The sequence below is a fragment of the Mesocricetus auratus genome, unplaced genomic scaffold (genome assembly GCF_017639785.1).
Source record: "Mesocricetus auratus isolate SY011 unplaced genomic scaffold, BCM_Maur_2.0 Super-Scaffold_100001, whole genome shotgun sequence".
In the NCBI taxonomy this organism is placed as follows: Eukaryota; Metazoa; Chordata; class Mammalia; order Rodentia; family Cricetidae; genus Mesocricetus; species Mesocricetus auratus.
In genome coordinates this window covers 3603434-3623888 of record NW_024429187.1, presented here as the reverse complement: position 1 = coordinate 3623888, position 20455 = coordinate 3603434, and the positions used below count along the sequence as shown (strand labels likewise).

General features: G+C 41.2%; 1 protein-coding gene across 2 annotated transcripts in view; it reads right to left on the bottom strand.

The window, feature by feature from the left end:
- Crebl2 (cAMP responsive element binding protein like 2) overlaps positions 1-20455 on the bottom strand; it is a 31517-nt gene continuing 11062 nt past the window's right edge. The window contains exons 2-6 of one of the 2 annotated variants that reach the window (XR_005876570.1): positions 13053-13250; positions 10659-10803; positions 9602-9638; positions 7465-7503; positions 1-2907 (exon numbers count right to left, since the gene is read on the bottom strand). Coding sequence is in view for 1 of the 2 variants with exons in the window: in XM_005072976.4 (XP_005073033.2) it covers positions 9625-9638; positions 10659-10803; positions 13053-13250 (357 nt within the window). In the remaining variant the exon portion in view is untranslated. The remainder of the gene's footprint in view (positions 2908-7464; positions 7504-9601; positions 9639-10658; positions 10804-13052; positions 13251-20455) is intronic. The other variant, XM_005072976.4, reaches the window with a different exon arrangement.

Below are 20455 nucleotides of genomic sequence, written 5' to 3'. Positions count from 1 at the left end.
TGATTTTGGTGAATATACTTTATTTTTCATAAAAATATAATTGTACAATGCTCTTCTGAGAAAAAACATCCTTCATTGCCCCCAAATACCATGTGGTTTAATTATCTCTCATCTTTAAAAAACAAAATATGTATTTTAAAATTTATAACAACATGCAGCTGATTTCTGTGAAATATATTTCTTTTTGTTAATTTTACTTGCCTTTAACTAAAAGTGAAGCCCAGTTTGAATCTGTATTTTTTTTATAACCAGCCAAAGCAAACCCACCACAATTCAAAGATGGTAAATTTTAGATGGTGATGCTGAGCACGGTCCACAAGGCAAACAGTGACAGGGATGGCTGCTATAAGGTTCTGACGCAGGTGTCACAGAAACATTTTAGGTAAGATAGAAAACAAATTAAGAACTTCAGCTACAGCCTAAAAGCTGACCAGATCAGATCAATTCCATATTGCACCAGTTACTCTACTATGTGGGAAGTGGATTCTAAAATGATAGGAGTTGGATTGGTGTGAATTCACAAATATATTTTCTCCTTAATTTCTGAGATAAAAAGAAAAAGGAGACAGGCTCTCTTCCTGCCCTGGATGAAGGCCTTGGGCTCTGTCCTCTCAGCCTGCTATCATCTGGGAAGGAAGTGCAGTTACCTACAGTGCCACGGATGGAGATGGAGGTACTCTCGCTGTAGGAGTCAGGACCAGTGATTAGATCGCAGGCTTCTGAGGAAGAGGGGCAGCACAGCTCCCAGAGCCATCAACATGTCCCCTTCAAGCATAAGGCCCTTCTCTTGGTTTGATTACTCCAGAACACTAAAGTGACGTGGGCACATGAACAAACTCAAAGTGCATTCAATTTTCACTCTATTTGGGGAAGACCCTGCCTCACAATTAGAGCCTGCAGAGTCATCAAGCACAGTGCAGACATTCCACTGAGCAGCCACATCCATCCTGGAATGTTTTCTTTGAAAACAACTTTCCTAGAGAATTCAAAGATACTGAACAAAGCAACATAAAGTCATGGGCTGTTCTGCAAAGCAGAATGACTGAGTAGACCAACTGGCAGAAACATACCCAGGACAGTCTCAACACTATATTTGAAAACACTTAAATTCTGAAGGGTCTGAATATCAACTATCCTTTGCCTATATTTATGGTCCTAAGAAGACGTTAAATACCCTTAAATGCCCATTTTCTTAAACACAGAGAACCCCAGCAAGCTGGGCTAGTGGTCTGTCGGTGGTCACACACACCAAACATGGGATCTAAGTTTGAAGCTTGAGATCAAGGGATCTTAAGCTAAGGGGAGGCATCTGTTTAAATGCCTGCCAAGAGATCCATCTCATGTTCCACCTCACAGACAACCGCCAGGCATAGGCATGTCTGAACCATGGCTTGCAAGCTGTACATGCCTCAGAATAGCTAGGAATGTGTCCCAGCACAAAACTGTAAACTCGCTTAAAACATTCAGTTCTCAGGCTTCAAGTCACAATGTTGGACACGCCTGAAGACTATGACACCCCCTCACCCATTGCCAGTCTGTAGCAAACACTTTTTTGGAAGCCAAGTTCCTGCCTCATCAGAGTGAGGAACAATTGTAATTTAGCAGCAACAGAGAACACGATACACAATATCTGACTGAACTAGTGAGAGTGGAGTAGAGCTCCCTTATCTCTCAGTGTAGCCTACTATGAGCTCTGCCCTCAACTATCACTCCCTGCCATGTAAACGCAGCTGGGATGGAAACATACAGAGCCACCTGCACCCCACATGCCTGCCAGGCCCCAAGCTGCAGTGCGAGGCACAGCTCAGGGTGCCCCACCACAGTGGAGGCCCAGGCCAAAGTGGGTACAAACACACAGTGGGCTTCTTTCTGGCTCAGAACACACTCACAGGGACACTCAGGTCAGGGAAGAAATGGAGTACTCTGCCAACCGCAACAGTCGTTAGTGCTGCCAGCGGTCTGCCTGTGCTCTGGCAGACAGGAAGGCAGATACTCAGTCTCAGCAGCTAGTTTCATACCATGTTCTTCAAAAAAAATTCCATGCCTTAGTTGAGTGCACAAGTAAACGTGTGTGAACATTCGCTCCTGTCTACCCCATGTACATGTAGACATACAACAGAAACACATGTGCACCCACATACTGCAGGTTAAGATAATGAATGCCACTAAAGATTACTTTTCACCTAAAAATAAAACATGGCTAATTCTGTAAGCATGGATTTGACCCTAGCCAACTTTCATAAACACAGTCTGAGGAAAGAGCAAAAAGAGGCTGTCTAGGTCTTTCTTGTTGGGCTTCTTACATACATTCTTTAAAACAGGCACATCACTATGGATTATAAAAATAGAAATGTATATATCTGTTAATATACTCACAGCTTATGCTGGAATGGCTCACAGACAATTAAACATTACTCAAGTAAGTATAAAGGATAACATTGGGTCCACAAAGGCTGAGAACCACAGGAAACAAACAGCCTATTTGGTTTCTTTTTGTAGGGTGATAAAAACATGAAGAGAAGTAGCAACTAAACACACAAACAGACACACGAATTACATAGGAGAAATATAAATTAACCAAAAAAGCCATTCGGCTAAGGTGCAAACATGCGCTTTTCACCCACTTTCCTCTATCCCTGTGGTTTCAGGCATCATCACTTGCTGACCAACATGGAAAGCAATACAGAGCAGGTCTGAATGTTGGCAAATCTTCTAAGTACTGGAAATTAAAGCAAAGGCCTTCGTGATGTATGATCACACATTTTGGTAGAAACTTGGGATTTACAGAGATGCCTATTGAGCAGTAAGCAGTATGTGGAGCCAAGAAGCAAAGTCCTGCCCATTTGTCCTCCAAAGTCGTTAGACCATCGGCTTTGATCACTGACTGCATTTTACATGCTCTTCACCCTGGACAGAAAACAAATGCACCAACATGAGAATGTTTTTAGTCATGAGGTTTGATTACTCAGTTTTCAAATTCATGAATTTGTATTCATTTATTTTTGTGAGGGTGTGAAAATGAAGAGGCCTCTCAACATCAGTGCGGTAACGACAGGCTGAAGACTAACAATACTGGGTCTAGGATTCACCCTTATGATAACCAGGAAAAAACCACAGGGTCACCTTGTGGGGACCAATCAGAGTGGAGACAAACAAGTACCAGATGCTCCAGAACACTAAGAATAGCTTACCTAACTTATATACAGGTTGCCAATTTCCTTATAGCAATGCCAGTACCAATCCCTGTTTGACAAGACTCCTGCTACCCAACTCTTGCCCAATCTGAATCTGGGATCTGCTCCCCATCCTTTACTCATTAAAACCCTGCCATAGCTGAGCTCAATGCTTTCCCTGATCCAACCCAAGCTCGAGCTTGCAATAAAAGCTCTTTGCTTTTGCATATGAACTTGGACTCCTGGTAGTCTCTGGGGGGGCTCATGGCGTGGGCATAACAAGTATAGGGCATACGTGCCACGGCACACATGTGGAGGTCAGGGGACAACCTTATGTCCAATCTTCACCTTACACCACGTTTGAGACAGGGTCTCTTTGTTGTTTTTCCATGGTGTACACCACAGCTGCCACCCTGTGAGCTTCCAGAGATTCTCCTATCTCCCTTGCCATCTGGCTGTAGAAGTGCTGGGATTATAGACCATGCTATAGTACCTAGCTTTATGATTCTGGGATTCAAACTCAGTCCTTGTGTGGTCACAGGAAGTATTTTACTCACTGAACCATCTGCCAGCCCATCATAACCAGTTCCTGGGTTTTTGAGGCAGGATTTTATGTATAGCCCAGGCTCGCCTCAAACACTCTGTAGCAGAGGATGACACTGAGCCCCTCTTCTCAAGTACAGGTGTGCACCACCACACCCAGCTAAAATTCTTGACTTTTTCTTCAGGTTAATAGATACAGGAAGGCTTTTGTTGCTGTTGTTATTGTTTGATTTGTTATGAGACAGGGTCTAACTCCATCCCAGGACGACCTGGAACTATGTAGCTATGATGGTTAGACTGACAAAGTCTAGAATCAGCTGGGAGAAGACTTGTGGGGTTTACTTTGTCCCACTAACTGATGTGTGACATGCGATGGCCCACCTTAACTGAGGTGGCACTATTTCTGAGGCAGGGGACTCTGGACTGCACATGTGGACAAAGAGAACTGGGCAGTAACATCATGCATCCCTCACTCTTTGCTACTTCCTGAGGATGTGATGTGAGCAGCCTCCTCAAGCTCCTCCCTCTGCGACTTCCTCACCATGATGGACTGTGCTTTGAACTACAAGCTAACGTAAACTGTGGACCGATCCTTCTGTACACTGTGAAAAGGTGTTACTCTCATTGTTGATAAGAAGCTGACTGGCTAGGTAGGATTTTCAGGGCTGAGAGAATGCTGGGAAGGAGTGCAGAGTCAGAGGATTAACCAGCCAGATAGAAAGGAATCAGGATATTCAGGAGAGGTAAAAGCTAGCCTTGGGGCAGCACATAGATGAATAGAGATGGGTTAATTTAAGTTGAAAGAGTTAGTAATAAGCCCGAGCTATCAGCTGAGCATTATAATTAATACGTCTCTGGGGGTTATTTGGGAGCGGCTGCAGGGACATAGAGAAACTCTGCCTATAACAAACACTTTTCCTGTTGCTTTTGTCAGGATATTTTAATCCCACCAATAGGAAAAGAGACCAAGACAGATCTCAAAATCATAGTAATCTTTTTGTCTCAGCCTCCTGAGTGATCAAATGACAAGTGTGAGTCACATGTTCAGGTAGTAAGGCTTTTTAAAAATTATAAATAAATAGAAGATTAGCTGTGCTGGTTATTTTCACTAGTTTAATGTCCAATGTTATCTACTAAAAGTTATCAAAAACTCAGTTCCTTTAATTTTATAACTTTGAGGTTGGGTCTCACATAGCCTAGGTTGGCCTCAAGCTCAGTAAGTAGCTCAAGATGATCTTGAACTCCTGACCCTCTTGCCTACGTCTAACTGGGCACCCAGTATGGCAACATTTACTTATAACTATTTCAAGTCCTCCCAGACAGTAAGAACAAAGAAGAAAGTGCCTGGTATTTTCATCCTCTACCTCCCAGGTGAAAAATTACACACCTGAACCACTGACATCCTAAAGTCTTCACTCTCTTCAACCAACAAACACGTGCAAGACAGGAGCCTCTGTGTCATGTGACCCTCTGTGTTGTGTCATCAAGGAAACTGAGCTCATTAAGCGCCCCCTCAAGGCACCATAATATTCTTAGATGGAATGGGTAAAATTTCACAGCCTAGATTTGAGACTGGAATCTTTTGATATGATGTTAAAAACATGAGCAACAGAAGATACAAGAAGCTAACTAGACTTCATCAGAGTTAACCCTTTGTATATCCAAGGACACTATCAATAAAGTGAAAACACATTTGAGTGAGCAGGAGAAAGCTGCAAACCACACACTGACCACACTCCTAGTGTCCGAGCAAGAGGGAACTCCTAAAACTCCACAGCAGGGCATGGGGTCACATCCATATCCTAGCTCACAGGAAGCTAAGGGAGGAGGACCCCTGCATTCCAGCCAGCATGGGCTGGATAGTGAGACCCTGCCTCAAAAACACAAGACAATGTAAAAAAGCCTCAACAACAAAACACTTAACTGAGACACTGGCAAACTTAAATATGTCTCCAAAAAGCATATACAAATGGTCAATCCGCACAAGAGCAAAACACAGAATCAATATTCATTAAGGAAATGCACAATGAGGGGCTGGTGAGATGGTTCAGGGGTTAAAAGTGCTTTCTACTCAATCCTGGAGACCTGAGTTTGATTCCCAGAACTGACATAAAGGTAAAAACCCAGAGGCAAAATGTAGACTGACTAATTTAAGTGAAGAAAAGCTAGCTGGCTGGAGTGAGTGCCCTTGGGCCCCAGCTACCCGCCCACACCGGGAGACAGTGAAAGCTGTCTGACTGCTGGAACCAGACTCTCACCCTCAGCCCTGACTGCACCTAGAAGAGTGATCACCGGAGCCAAGGCACCACTGACACCTGAAGGAGTGACCACCAGAGCTGTGGATCTGCCTGCAGTGAAAGGAATGATCATCTGAGCCTTGGGCCCATCTGCACCTGGAGAGCAGTCAGCCCGGCCTGCCCCTGAAAGAACATTCAACTACAGCAACTGGAGGAGGAGGAGGAGGGAACCTGGAAGCACAGGTGCCACCCGTACTGACTGGAGGAAGAGATGGGTAGACAACAAGGTGAGGACACACTCAACAACATAAAGACCAGAAACCAGTGGTGCTGCATCAGCAACACTAAATATCCAAACATAGATGAAGTAGAAGAAAACATTAAAAATAACTTTACGAAGATGATTGAGGCCATTAAAGAGGAAATGAAAAATTCCCTTAAAGAAATGGAGGAAAGTCAAACAAAAATTGGAAGAAATCAACAAATTCCTTAAAGAAAACTAAGAAAAAGCAATCATACAGGGGAAGGAGATAGTAATCACTGGTTATTATTATCTCTTAATATCAATGGACTCCACTCACCTATAAAAACACATAGGCTAATAGACTGGATACAAAAACAGAATCCATCTTCTGCTGCATACAAGAAACACACTTCAACTTCAAAGACAGACATTACCTCAGAGTAAAGGATTGGGAAAAGATTTTCCAATCAAATGGATCTAAGAAACAAGCTGGTGTAGCTATCCCAATATCTAACAAAATAGATTTCAAACTAAAATTAGTCAAAAGAGATGAAGAAGGTCATTTCATATTCGTCACAGGAAAATCCATCAAGATAAGTTTCAATTATGAACATCTATGCCCCAAATACAAGGGCATCCTCATTTGTAAAAGAAACATTAATAAAGCTTAGATCATACATCAAGTCTCACACACTGATAGTGGGAGACTTCAACACTCCACACTCACCACTGGACAGGTCTCCCAAACAGAAACTTAACAGAGAAATAAGGGAACTATCAGATGTTATGACTCAAATGGACTTAACAGACAACTCTAGAACATTCCACCCAAACACAAAGGAATATACCTTCTTCTCAGCATCCCATAGAACCTTCTCAAAAATTGACCAAATACTTGGTAAAAAAGCAAGCCTCAATATATACAAAAAATTGATATAACCCTCTGTATCTTACTGGATCACCATGGCTTAAAGTTAGCATTCAACAACAACGCTAATTACAGAAAGTCCATATAAACTCATGGAAATTGAACAATGCTTAACCAAATCCCTACTGGGCTAAGGAAGAAATAAAGAAAGAAATTAAAGACTTCCAAAAATTCAATGAGAATGACAGCGCAACATACCCAAATTTATGAGACACAATGAAAGCAGTGCTAAGAAGAAAGTCCATAGCACTAAATGCCTACATTAAGAAGCTAGAGAAATCCCGCATTAGTGAATTAACAGACAACAGAAAGCTCTAGAACAAAAAGAAGCAAACTCACCCAGAAGGAGTAGATGACTGGAAATAATCAAATTGAGGGCTGAAATCAATAAAATAGAAACAAAACAATACAAAGAATCAATGAGACAAAGAGTTGGTTCTTCGAGAAAATCAACAAGATAGAAAAACCTTTATCCAAACTGACCAAAAGATACAGAGAGAATATCAAAATTAACAAAATCAGAAATGAAATGGGGACATAACAACAGATACTGAGGAAATTCACAGAATCATCAGGTCATACTTCAAAAACCTGTACTAAAAAAATGGGAAAATCTAAAGGAAATGGACAATTTTTTGAATAAGTACCACATACCAAAAGTAAATTAAGACCAGATAAATTAAATAGACCTATAACCTCTATGGAAATAGAAACAGTTATCAAAAGTCTTCCAACCAAAAAGGACTAGGACCAGATGGTTTGAGCACAGAATTCTGTCAGAACTTCAAAGAAGAGCTAATCATACCAATGCGCCTCAAATTGTTCCACACAATAGAAACAGAAGGAACACTGTCAAACTCTTTTTACAAGGCTACAGTTACCCTGATACCCAAACCACACAAAGACACAACTAAGAGAATTATAGACAAACCTACCAGCCAGCCAGGGCTGGATAGTGAGACCATGCCTCAAAACCATAACAAGACAATGTAAAAAAGCCTCAACAACAAAACACTTAACTGAGACACTGGCAAACTTAAACATGTCTCCAAAAATCATATGCAAATGGCCAATCCGCACAAGAGCAAAACACAGAATCAATATTCATTAAGAAAATGCACAATGAGGGACTGGTGAGATGGTTCAGGGGTTAAAAGTGCTTTCTATTCAATCCTGGAGACCTGAGTTTGATTCCCAGAACTGACATAAAGGCAGGAGGTGTTGTGGAATGTTAATTTAAGATGTGTTACATTTGTTTATGCTGTTGAACATTTGTTTAGCACAGACCAATCTCCCTAGTGAACACTGATACAAAAATAGTGGCAAATCGAATCCAAGAACACATAAAAAAATCATCCCCATGACCACGTAGGCTTTATCAACACACAAAAATCCATCAGTGTAATCCACCATATAAACAAAGTGAAGGAAAAAAAAACACATGGTCATCTCATTAAATGCTGAAAAAGCCTTCAACAAAATTCAACACCCCTTCATAATAAAGGTCTTGGGAACAGTTGGGATACAAGGAACATACCTAAACATAACAAAGCAATATATATCAAACCAATAGCCAACATCAAACTGAATGGAGAGAAACTCAAGGCAATTCCTCTAAGATCAGGAATAAGGCAAGGGTGCCCCTCTCCCCATATCTCTTCAATATTGTACTGGAAGTTCTAGCTAGAGCAATAAGACAACAAAAGGAGATCAAGGGGATACAAATTCGAAAAGAAGACCTGGGTATCAATCTACATAACTATGAATACCTGATTTTTTGACAAAGAAGCTAAAATTATAAAATGGAAAAAAGAAAGCATCTTCAACAAATGGTGCTGGCATGACTGGATGTCAACATGTAGAAGATTGTGAATAGATTCATATCCATCACCATGCACAAAACTCAAGTCCAAATGGATCGAAGACCTCAACATAAAACCAACCTCACTGAACCTCATAGAAGAGAAAGTGGGAAGTAACCTTCAACACATTGGCACAGGAGACCTCTTCCTAAATATAATTCCAGTAGCACAGACACTGAGATTGACAATTAATAAATGGGACCTCCTGAAACTGAGAAGCTTCTGTAAAGCAAAGAATATGCTCAACAAGACAAGACACAGCCTATAGAATGGGAAAAGACCTTTACCAACCCCGTATCTGACAGAGGATTGATCTCAAAAATATATAAAGAACTCAAAAAACTTAACATCAAAAGACCAAATGATCCAATAAAAAATGGGGTACAGATCTAAACAGAGAACTCTGAACAGAGGAATCTCAAATGGCAGAAACACACTTAAGGAAACGCTCAACATCCTTAGTCATTAGAGAAATGCAAATCAAAACAACTCTGAGATACCATCTTACACCTTTCAGAATGACAGATTTTTTTGAAGCTGTTCATTTCATGTCACATGAATTTCACTTCAACAAAAAGTAAAACAACCTTGGGCTGGGCATGTAGAAAACTTACCTAGCATTTCTGAAGCTATGGGTTCAGTTCCCCAGCACTGCAAAAGAAAAACATCCTCAGTTACACTTACTGTAGCAAGAGCCTGGGCTTGTGAGAGTAGCCTCTAAAACTACAGGAGAGACCCAGGACCTCACCCAGCCACCCTACCACTTCTCTCTCATTCCCTGGTTTGGTTTTGTCCTGGGAATGAATGCTGGCCTAGAGCAATGGTTCCCAACCTGTAGGTCAAGACTCCTTTAACAAAACTCTATCTCCAAATATATCTACATTATAATTACTCTTTATTTCTGAGTTTTCGTTTTGTTTTGTTTCAAGACAGGTTTTCTCTGTGAAGCCCTGGCTGTCCTAGGCTCCCTCTGTAGACTAGGCTTGCCTCTGCCCCCCAAGTATATAGGGATTAAGGCATGTGCCACCATCACCTGGCTTACAATTCATAACAGTAGCAAAATTACAGTTCTGAAGTAGCAATGAAAAATAATTTTATGATTAGGGATCACCATAACATGAGGAATTGTATTAGAGTCACAGCATTAGGAAAGTTGAGAACCACCAGCCTAGAGCATGCCAGCTCTTAACACATAGCCTGTTGCTAAACTGCAGCCACCTAAGAATACAGCTCTTTAGCACTGTTATTGGAGTAAATGTCTAAATTAAATGTTAAAGTACCTTGTGAACTGTGAGTAAATGCACAAGTAAAAGAAAGTGGCATTAACAACACTCCGAGGGCCACTTTAAATTATGGACTGTCTACCATATACTCATCAGTTAGCTGGGCTATTCATTCTGCCTTTTGACATGGGGTCTTTCTATGAAGCCTATGCTGGCCTCCAACTCGAAGTTCCCGTAAGTGATGGTAGAGCAAGTATATACAATCACACCCAGCCTTCAGCTGGCTTTCATTTCAGGGGTTAGGTCTTCCACCACAACACTCACAGACTAGCACTTTAAAAATGACATTAGCACTCCGCTTTATTTCAAGTCACACTGTTTAGTGATTGACACACACTCCACCTTGGGATGCTTGCTTAACAGGAATGTTCCTGTAGATGGTACTCACACAAATTGGTGTTAGCATCTGTCTTCCCGGCTTTGGGATGCCTGCTTGAGTTCTGCTGAGACTTGTTCTGCTCCTCTCCAGTGAGTAGGGCCCTTATTTCAGAAGGGATTTTCCCTTGGTCCATTGCCATGCACCATTGCTTGTACTGAAATATTTAATACAGTTGAGTAAAACGCCAAGTCAGAGTTCGGATAGCATGTGTGGAAATCCTAGACATAGGAGCTCCCCTGAGGGCTGGGCTGTAGGTCACTGCTAGAGCACTTGCTTAGCATGCAAAAGGCCTTGGGTTTGATATCCAGTACTGGGCGAGGGGAGACTCTCTCCAGTAAAGATTCACTAAACAACTACCAGTGGCAGTTACTATTACATGTATGAGAACACACACACATTCTACTACACTGTACACTATAGACTTTGGGGGTATACAAAGATTCTGCCGTCAGGCAACTTGTACCACAGAAGCCAAAATAATAATATGACATATAACATACAAAATTCAGCATAAAAATCAATAGCAATATATTACAAGAAATAAATGGAACAGCACCCATCTGGAGCATCTTAAATTAGCCTTTATTGCTCCTTTGCTTTTGTGTATGGGTACAAGCACGTGCATGTGTGTGTGCATGTCTCGCTGCATACCAGTTCGGGTACAGACTAGCAGTTGATGTCGGTGTCTTCCCCCTTAATTTTTGAAACAAGGTCTCTCCCTGATCTGGGAGCTCATTGATTGGCTAGACAGCCCCAGAGACCCTCCATCTCCCCTGCCTCTAGCACTGGGATGTCAAGTGTGTGCCACTCACTGTCCCTGCTATGTGAATTCTAGGGACTGAACTGAGGTCTTCATGTTTGCATAGCAGGTGATTCACCCAGGCATCTCTGCCCCTTAAGAATTTTATCATTGTCATTGCATGTATGAGCTCACATGGCACAGCATTTACGTGGAGGTCAGAGGACAACACTGTGAGCTGGTTCTCATCTCTCACCTTATGTGGTTTCAGGTTCACACTCCTTAAGGTGGCTGGCTTCTGTGTTAATCGCTTTACTCAATGAGCCATCTTGGCCCCTCCCTATTTCAATTCTTTAGGCTTGTATTAACTGCATGTGTAGAAGTCATAGAAGACAGCCTTGAGTGTCAGTCCTTCTCTTCCACCTTGAGATAGGGGTGATTTGTCATTCGCTGCTGCATATGCCAGGCTAGCTGAGCCCAGTGTCTGGAGACTGGTGTTTCTGTCCTCCATCTTGCCAAGGAGCACTGGGATTACAGATGTGCACTACTCTGCATCCAGTCTTATGTGGGTCCTGAGGATCTGCTCCAGGCCCTCTGATCACTTAGTCATCTCATTAGCCATGTGGGGTTTTTTTTTTTTTAGAAAAATCTCAGAATTTCAGAGGCTGGCCTTGAACTGCTGATCCTCCTGTCTCTATCACCCAAGTGCTGGAACTCCAGGCATGCACCACACGCCCAACTTCCTTACTTTTTGAAAAGCCAGCTTTGCAACAGTCATGGTGGTATTCTCTCTTCTCTCACCTGTTAACTCATCCCTGGGTTCATAGTTAAAAGGTTTTCTCTACTCTCCTATTTCTACAATCTCCATAAACTCTGAATGCAAAGTGAATAAATTCATGCGAACACAAATGGCAGCCTCCCATACAGAATTGTAGATTGTTATGTGGCTTTTCCCACTTAGCAATACATCGTGAGCATCCTTCTGCATCAGTAAATATTTACATGCACTGTGATTTTGGGGACACAGACCTTGGAACTTGGAGCTTTTCCAAATTTGACTGCATTGTGCCCCGTTTCATACAGTGCTGGCATCAAACTCAGAGCCTCATGCATGCTAGATAAGCATTCTACCAACTAAGCCACACCCCTATCCTTGTTAACTTTGGTCACACTTACTACACACCAGAAGAGGGTACTGGATCCCATCACAGATGGGAATTGTACTCAGGTCCTCTGGAAGAACAGCTAGTACTTTTTTGTTTTGGTTTCTCGAGACAGGGTTTCTCTGTGGCTTTGGAGGCTGTCCTGGAACTAGCTCTTGTAGACCAGGCTGGTCTCGAACTCACAGGGATCTGCCTGCCTCTGCCTCTCAAGTGCTGGGATTAAAGGTGTGCGCCACCAACACCCAGCAGCTAGTGCCCTTAATCACAGAGCCATCTTTCCAGCCCCCATTTTTTTTTCTGTCACAAACATTATCTTAATGTTCCCACAAGCACTGTATTAAAAAGTGCCTATTTGCCTACAATGTGGCAAAAAAGATTAACATTCTTTCCAATGTTTGCCAATTAGACAGTAAAGACTGGTCTAACTCCTGTTGCACTGGATGCTCATTGACAGCCAGGTTAGGTTGGATGTGTGTCCCGTTGCGTGTGCGGAGGCTTTACCATTTCCAGTTCCTCTCGGAGTGCACATATAGCTCTTTCCCGGCTGGACACCAACTCCTCCAAGTACTGGTATCTCAGCTTTTTCCTGGCCCGGCATTCTCTTGCACTCTGGCGGCTCCGCTCAAGTTTTGCTTTCAAGTCAATTTTGGCTGGCTTCCGCCCGCGTTTGCCAGGCTTCTTCACTTTGCCTCCAACCACCTTCAGCAAGAGAGAGGAGACACCATTTTTTCCTTTTAGTTTCCTTATGAAAAAGCAACTATGGTTGCCTATTAGCAAAGAGGATGTTCATAAATAATAAGGAAGTGAAGCCTACAGAGCCAAGAAAGCATAACCCTATCTCATAATCTCTCTGCTTTCCCATACTTTTGATGTCATGAATGTGAGATAATATATAATGCAAGCTTTTATTAGTTCTTCAATAATAATAAAGTCTAAACAGTTTAACAATAAATTCTATAAGCCATATGAAGTTGGATATTTTAAAATTTTTTATTTTTATGTTTTTAAGTTATGTGTGTGTAGGTTTGTGCATATGAGAGCAGTGACCTATGAAGACCAGAGGAGGGTACTGAATCCCCTACGAGAGGAGTTCTGTGACCTTTCAGACACAAATGCTAGGATCTAAACTCATTACCATTTGTAGCTCCAATCCCAAGGAATCTGACATTTTCTTCTGGCCTCCCGTGTCACCAAGTATGCATGTGGTAGACAGACATACATGCAGGTAAAACACACACCGAAAACAAAGACTGAGTTTATCATGACATCTTTTGATGTCTTCTGTGTACTGTTTGCCTGCAATGCTTGTGTAGCGCAAGTGTGTCTGGGTCTGCTGAGGTCAGAAAAGGGCGTTGGATCTCTTGGAGCTGGAGTTACAGGCAGTTGTTTGCTGCCATGTGGGCACGAGGAATCAAGCCCGGATCATCTGCAAGAACAAGTGGTTTTAACCATGGAGCCATCTCTCCAGCCTCAGTTTATCATGATTTCAATGTAAGAAAGTTAACAAATGAGGACTTCTTTGCTGGGTATGATTATGAACAGGTTTTATCTCATGTGTATTTTCAAGTTTTTTTTCTTCTTTTTTTTTTGAGGTTAGTTTCTGGGAGTCTATTTTTTGGTGCAAAGCACAATTATTGCGTCAGGAAATCCAACACTGGCCTTGGGGATACCCCAGTGGAGGGGCAAGTTGTCCCCAAGGTACTAAGCATTTCAGCAGGATGAGGAGCCCAGGTGTGCAGATACTGGACATGGGTAACCAGGAGTGAGCCACTGGAAGGGATGGCTGCCGTGCTTTGGAGCATGCACGCTGAGGATCTCTGTCTCTCTCTGTCTGTCTCTCTCTCTGTCTCTCTCTCTCTCTGTCTCTGTCTCTCTCTGTCTGTCTCTCTGTCTCTGTCTCTCTCTGTCTCTGTCTCTCTGTGTGTGTGTGTGTGGTGGCAAGGCCTGAGGTCCATTTGCAGGGATAAGTGTGTGCTACTGGATGACCTATACATACATACTTATTCGCTTTTTATTGTCAAGATTTTTAACTTTACAATTAGATATAGATATAAATATATAAAACTTACATTAAATTGCATGTAAACATGTTAATATGCATCCTAAGTGACTTAGCTATAAGCTTCCTCTTCAAATGTATTGAAACTGTAGGAAGACTAAGGAAGACCCTGAAATTTTCAGGAGTCCTTCCCTCCTGCCTTTAGAAGCCAGTAATTATTGCCCCAGACTATCTCAGGTTTCTGTTTGCTCCCACTGGTGCCACTGACTCTCACTCCAGATTTGCATTCACTGACAACATAGGCGCAATTATTAGGACTGGCCAAGAAATTTAAACTTTTCACCGTTTAGTTCTGAAACCAAGTCACACCCCAGCAATGCCAGTCTTCACGCCTTTCTTGGGGGAAGCACTGTTTGGATACAGTTTTTACAAGTCTCACTACTTCAGAGCTCTTTACATTTCTCCATTTCCCCTGAAAGCCACCCTCAGAGAAAAGCTGGCACTGGAGCTCAGTGACAAAGTGGGGCTCAGTGGTAGAATCCAACATTGTATAAAGCCCTAGGTTCAATCCTCACCACCACCCGCACAATCACTCTCAAGAATGCACATTTATACCCTCCATGTACTGAATGCTGTTAAGGCAATTCTAAAAGAAAAGGTGTAAAATGAAACACCAGCAGTTAATCACTGCAATAAATGTAAAACCTGCAAGGCAATAAAACGAAAGGGCAATGCTCATTTGTTTATCTGAGACCACTAATAGTTTACATACAAACAATGTCAAGCACACTATAAAATCAGACCACTAAATATAATGGTTAAATTAAAAAAAAACTAAAATCAGACCACTAAATATAATGGTTAAATTAAAAAAAACTAAGGCCAGTGTTTGTGGCACACACCTTTAATCCCTGTATACTCCAGGAGGAGTAGATGGACCTCTGTGAACTTCAGGCTAGCCAGGGCTACATAGTGTCCTTGACTCAAAACAAACTAAAAACCAACCAACCAAAACAAATCACAAACAAACAAAAAAACCCGAACCCTGTTTATTTACTTACTTATTGGTTCTGGAGCTCCAACCCAGAGCCTTAGCCCTAAAACCAAAACAAACACCCTCCATACTTTAAAAACAAATAGCTCATTTTTACACCTTTATCAAATTCCACTTCAAGGCTTCTAGTAGCTTCTAGGAGACAGGCTACTCAATAGCTGTGGGGAAAATGGTACCATTTCCACTACCATATTAGAAGCTAGCCGTGGACTAGAGAGATGGTTCAGTGGTTAAGAGCACTGACTATTCTTCTAGGATCAGGGTTCAATTCCCAGCACACACACATGGAGGCGTATACCTATCCATAACTCTAGTCCCTGGGGATCCAATGCCCTCTTCTGGATGATGTGGACACTGCATACACTGGGTGCACACACGTACATGTATGCAAAACACAAATATTTAAAAAATTTGAAAGCTAGCTACTCTAATACTTATATCTGGTAGGTTTCAACTTGTCAAAAATTGGTCTTTGAAAGCTTTTCTGGTCTGTAACATCATTTTATATTCCAGTATAACCAGTATAACCAGAAAGCTTTCCAGAGTCAAATACTTGTTAATAATTGCAGAATGGCTCAGTGACCTCAGCATTATGAAATTTTATATGTTTATATTTCATAAACTACATAAGTTAAAAACAGTATTTTGAAACCATCCTTCATTCAATTTGGATTGCTACAGTTTTTAGAAAGCAATATGAAGGGCCAGGTCTGACAAAGCACAAAGGTACAGAACTTGCCCAACATGCACGTGCAATATATGATGCCAGGCACGGTAGAACATGCTGTATTCAGGAGGCTGAGGCGGGAGGATTGCTTTGAGTTCATGATCAACCTCAGCTACAAAATTTGACCCTGTCTCAAAAGATATACACAGACAGACAGACAGCCTCACACACACACACACACACACACACACACACACACACACACACACAGAGAGAGAGAGAGAGAGAGAGAGAGAGAGAGAGAGAGAGAGAGAGAGAGAGAGAGAGAGAGAGAGAGAGAGGATGGACATAGCCTATGTCTATGATCTCAGCACTCAGGTAACTAAGCAAGAAGCTCAGGAATTTGAGGGCAGCCTGGGCTTACTTCATAGTGAGACCTTATCGCCAAATGTACGAATGCCACAGAGTAAAGGTGCTAGTTGCATAAACTTGAGTTCAATTCCTGGATCCCATGGTAGAACAGAAGGAGAAAATCAACTCCTAAAAAGTTGATTTCTGACCGCCATATGCATGTCATGTCACAAGTGGGCACTCTCGATCTCACTTTTCTCTCTCACACAAATCCCTTTAAAGAAAGGCAATCTATGTCCCAGTGTAGGCGAGCCAGCAATCACACAGTGCAAGCTATATCCACGCCTTCACACACTGCTGCTCTAGTTAATTCAGGGATGGCTGCCTGTGAAAACAGCCATCTCTGGCAGCAAGAGAACAGAGTGTACAGCAGTCTTCTTTGAGTTCTGAATTGAATCTAGCACAGTCTTTACACAAACCATATCAACTTCACTTTCATAGCAAAATATGCAATTATTGTAGTCCATTTATTTTATTTTATTTTATTTTATTTTTTGGTTTTCCGAGACAGGGTTTCTCTGTATTGTTTTGGAGGCTGTCCTGGAACTCGCTCTGTAGACCAGGCTGGCCTCGAACTCACAGAGATCCGCCTGCCTCTGCCTCCCGAATGCTGGGATTAAAGGCGAGCACCACCAACACCCAGCGTCCATTTTTTTTTTGTATGTGTGGGCATTTTGCTTGCATGTGTATCTGTGCCCGATGCCTGTGAAGACTAGAAGAGGGTGTTGGGTCCCTTTGGAATTGGAGTTAGAAGTAGGTGTGGGTGCTGAGAATTAAACCTGAGTCCTCTGGAAGAGCAGCCAGTGCTCTTAACTGCTGAGCCATCTCTCCAGACCCAGCTCAGGTATTCTTTTCTTAAGGTTGAAAGACACAGTAAATTAACAATGTAATTAGATTTAATGTCATATAACCACTACTTCTCTAGCTTAACTGCTTCTGCACCTGGCCAAAGTGTCTGCTTTTTGTAGCAGCCACAGTATGGTACTTAAGTACACCGGTGTTCTAGAGTTGTTTGCATTAGAGGATTGTTGTAAATCTCAAGCTTTGTAATACATCACAGCAGTTTGCAAACCAAAGCATTATATAAATGTGTTAGAACTTCAAGACATTAATATTTAAACTGTATGCATTCCATAAGCCATTCAATATTGATAGGGGAGGGATGGCTCAGTAGTTATAAATGTGCACTGCTCTTGCACAGAACTTGAGTATAGTTCCTAGCACTTACTTCAGGCACCTCACAGTTGTAGTACAGAAAAAGAAAAAAACAGGCCCAGAGACAGATATTGGGGTTTCAAGCTTCAAGCCAAAAATCAGAAAAGCAAAGCAGCCAAGCCACTAGCTCTTACCTCTACCTCAGCTCAGACCAAAATGGCAATCCTCAAACTGCTCCCAACTTCACTGCTCCTCAGATTCACCCAGACTGCTATGTTCTCCTCAACATGGCTAGAGAGTCCTGAGACTGATTCCTAAAAACCCTGCTCCTATCTTTGCTGGGATTAAAAGCATGAGCTCTGTTACTCTTTTAGACTGATTCAATCGTGTGTAGCCCTAGTTGGCCTTTAACTCAGAGAGATCCATCTGCCTTTGTCTCCTGAGTCCTGTGATTTAAAGGTGTGTACCACCACTGCCTGATCTCTACAGCTTGAGGCTAACTTTGCTTTCTGAATCCTCAGGCAAGTTTTAATAAATCATAAATAATGTATCATAATCCCCCCTGTTGTCTATTACAAAGAGAAAAACTACTAACATATGAAAATTATATACAATAAGTATATACAATATATACAGGCAATAAGTTCATCAACAATGTGTAGTACATTTGTATTTGACAAATTCAGAGAAAATACTTCATTATCTATCCTATCTGGGTGAGTCCAAAGTCTTGTACCTAATTTACTTTCTATTCTAATTTGCATTACCAAATTATTTTTTAATGTCTTTCAAACTTTTACACTTTATACCTCTTTAGTGAGTTTCTTTTCTGAGTCTGGTAAACAGTGAAAACTAACTATACTCAGAGACCCAAGAAGGAAATAATATCACCTGAGTAAGCAGGAAGTGGAAGCAGCCACTTCCAAAAAAAAATGCGAGAAATGATAAAAACAACTGGCTGCCTGGACAGTCACCCAAGTCACTCTGCAACATTGGGCATCTATCTTGGGCTTATAGGCCTCCATCTCTGACAGACTTTTCTGTGAAGCAGGATTTTCTGAAGGACTGTTCAACCTTGTCTTGGCAAGGTTTTGAAGTCACTCTCTTTGGTGTCCTGCTTGTCCATTTGGACAGCATACTGTCAGTAGTCAAGGCAAGGGTACGTTCTTGTCCGTGGCTTACTTTTGCCACAAAGAAAGTAAACTCCATGTGGAGTTTCTTCGATGCCCATGATCTTCTCTGAAGTAGACTGGTGCTACCAGAAGCAGACATGTCTCATTGTCATATAAAAGAACCGATGTTATTAAAATATCTTACATGCCATATTTTGTAGATCTCTGAAGTGTTTGAAGATAACCTGTCTATCTAAAATATATCTCTGTTTGACTCTGAAAACACCTAATGTGACTACAAGTTCGATTGTAATAGTTGACTAATTACTATCCTGCATTTCTTTATTATCCCATATAGTTGGTAATAACTTTCAAGAACTAGAAATTTGCATTACATTGTTACATGGGCTGTATAGGTACAATACATTGAACAACTCAGAAACATATATACAGTATGTTTTAATCAATTAATTTCAAATTTGTATCAAAATACAGTATTTGTATATAATATACAGAAGTCCAATGCAATGTAAAATATTTAAAACTGGTAGTTGCTTTTTAAAGGAAGATTCAATAATCTACCTTTTCATTTTATTGTATCCATATCCTCTGTTTTTTCTTTTCAGAATAGATTCAACAATCTTTTTAAAATCCTATATCTATATTTCCTTTCTTCAATTTTCTTCTTGACTGTAACCAACACTATTTTGTAACCAATTACCCTAAACAATGACAAATATCTAAACCTACTGAATGATCAAACCACCCCCACCTCTGGTGCTCCAGGGGATTCCAAGCCTCTGACTGCTGTGGGCACTTGCACACACATGTGCACACCCTTACACAGACACACATGCATAAAACTTTAAAAATAATATATTTTTTTTAAAGTTTTGGCTTTGTTTCTTTCTCTTTATGGCTAGTTAATATGGACCAGACTAGCCTCACATCTTAAGTGATCTTCTTGTCTTTGCTTCCTGAGTGCTGGGATTTACAGACCTGTGTCTATTAATTATCTGTTTATAACATTTTCTCTTAGCCAATTGTGGTAGAGTACACTTTTATCCCAGCACTTGGAGGCTGAGGCAAGTAGATTTCTGAGTTCCAGGCCAGCCTTGTCTACAGAGTGAATTTCAAGACAGTTAGAGCTACACAGAGAAACCCTGTCACAAAAAAACAAAACAATTTTTTCTTTAAATTAAGCTAAAATTAAAATGTCATGAATCTTAGAAACTAAATACCTGGGACAATATTATAATTCTGAGTACACTGTAATACATATAGAAGACTGGGAAGTCAGAAAACTATTTTGAGAAAACAAACTGTATTGTGATTATAAGAGAATTAAAAAAACTTTAAGATGAATGAGAGTGAAAAACAGAATACCAAATCTTATGTAATCTAACTATAGTGGTGCTGGGAGGACATTCTACATCAACAAACTTTCCATCTTCAGAAGCTAGAGAAAGAGCAGAAAATCAGAGTCAAAGCAAAGACAGATGGTAA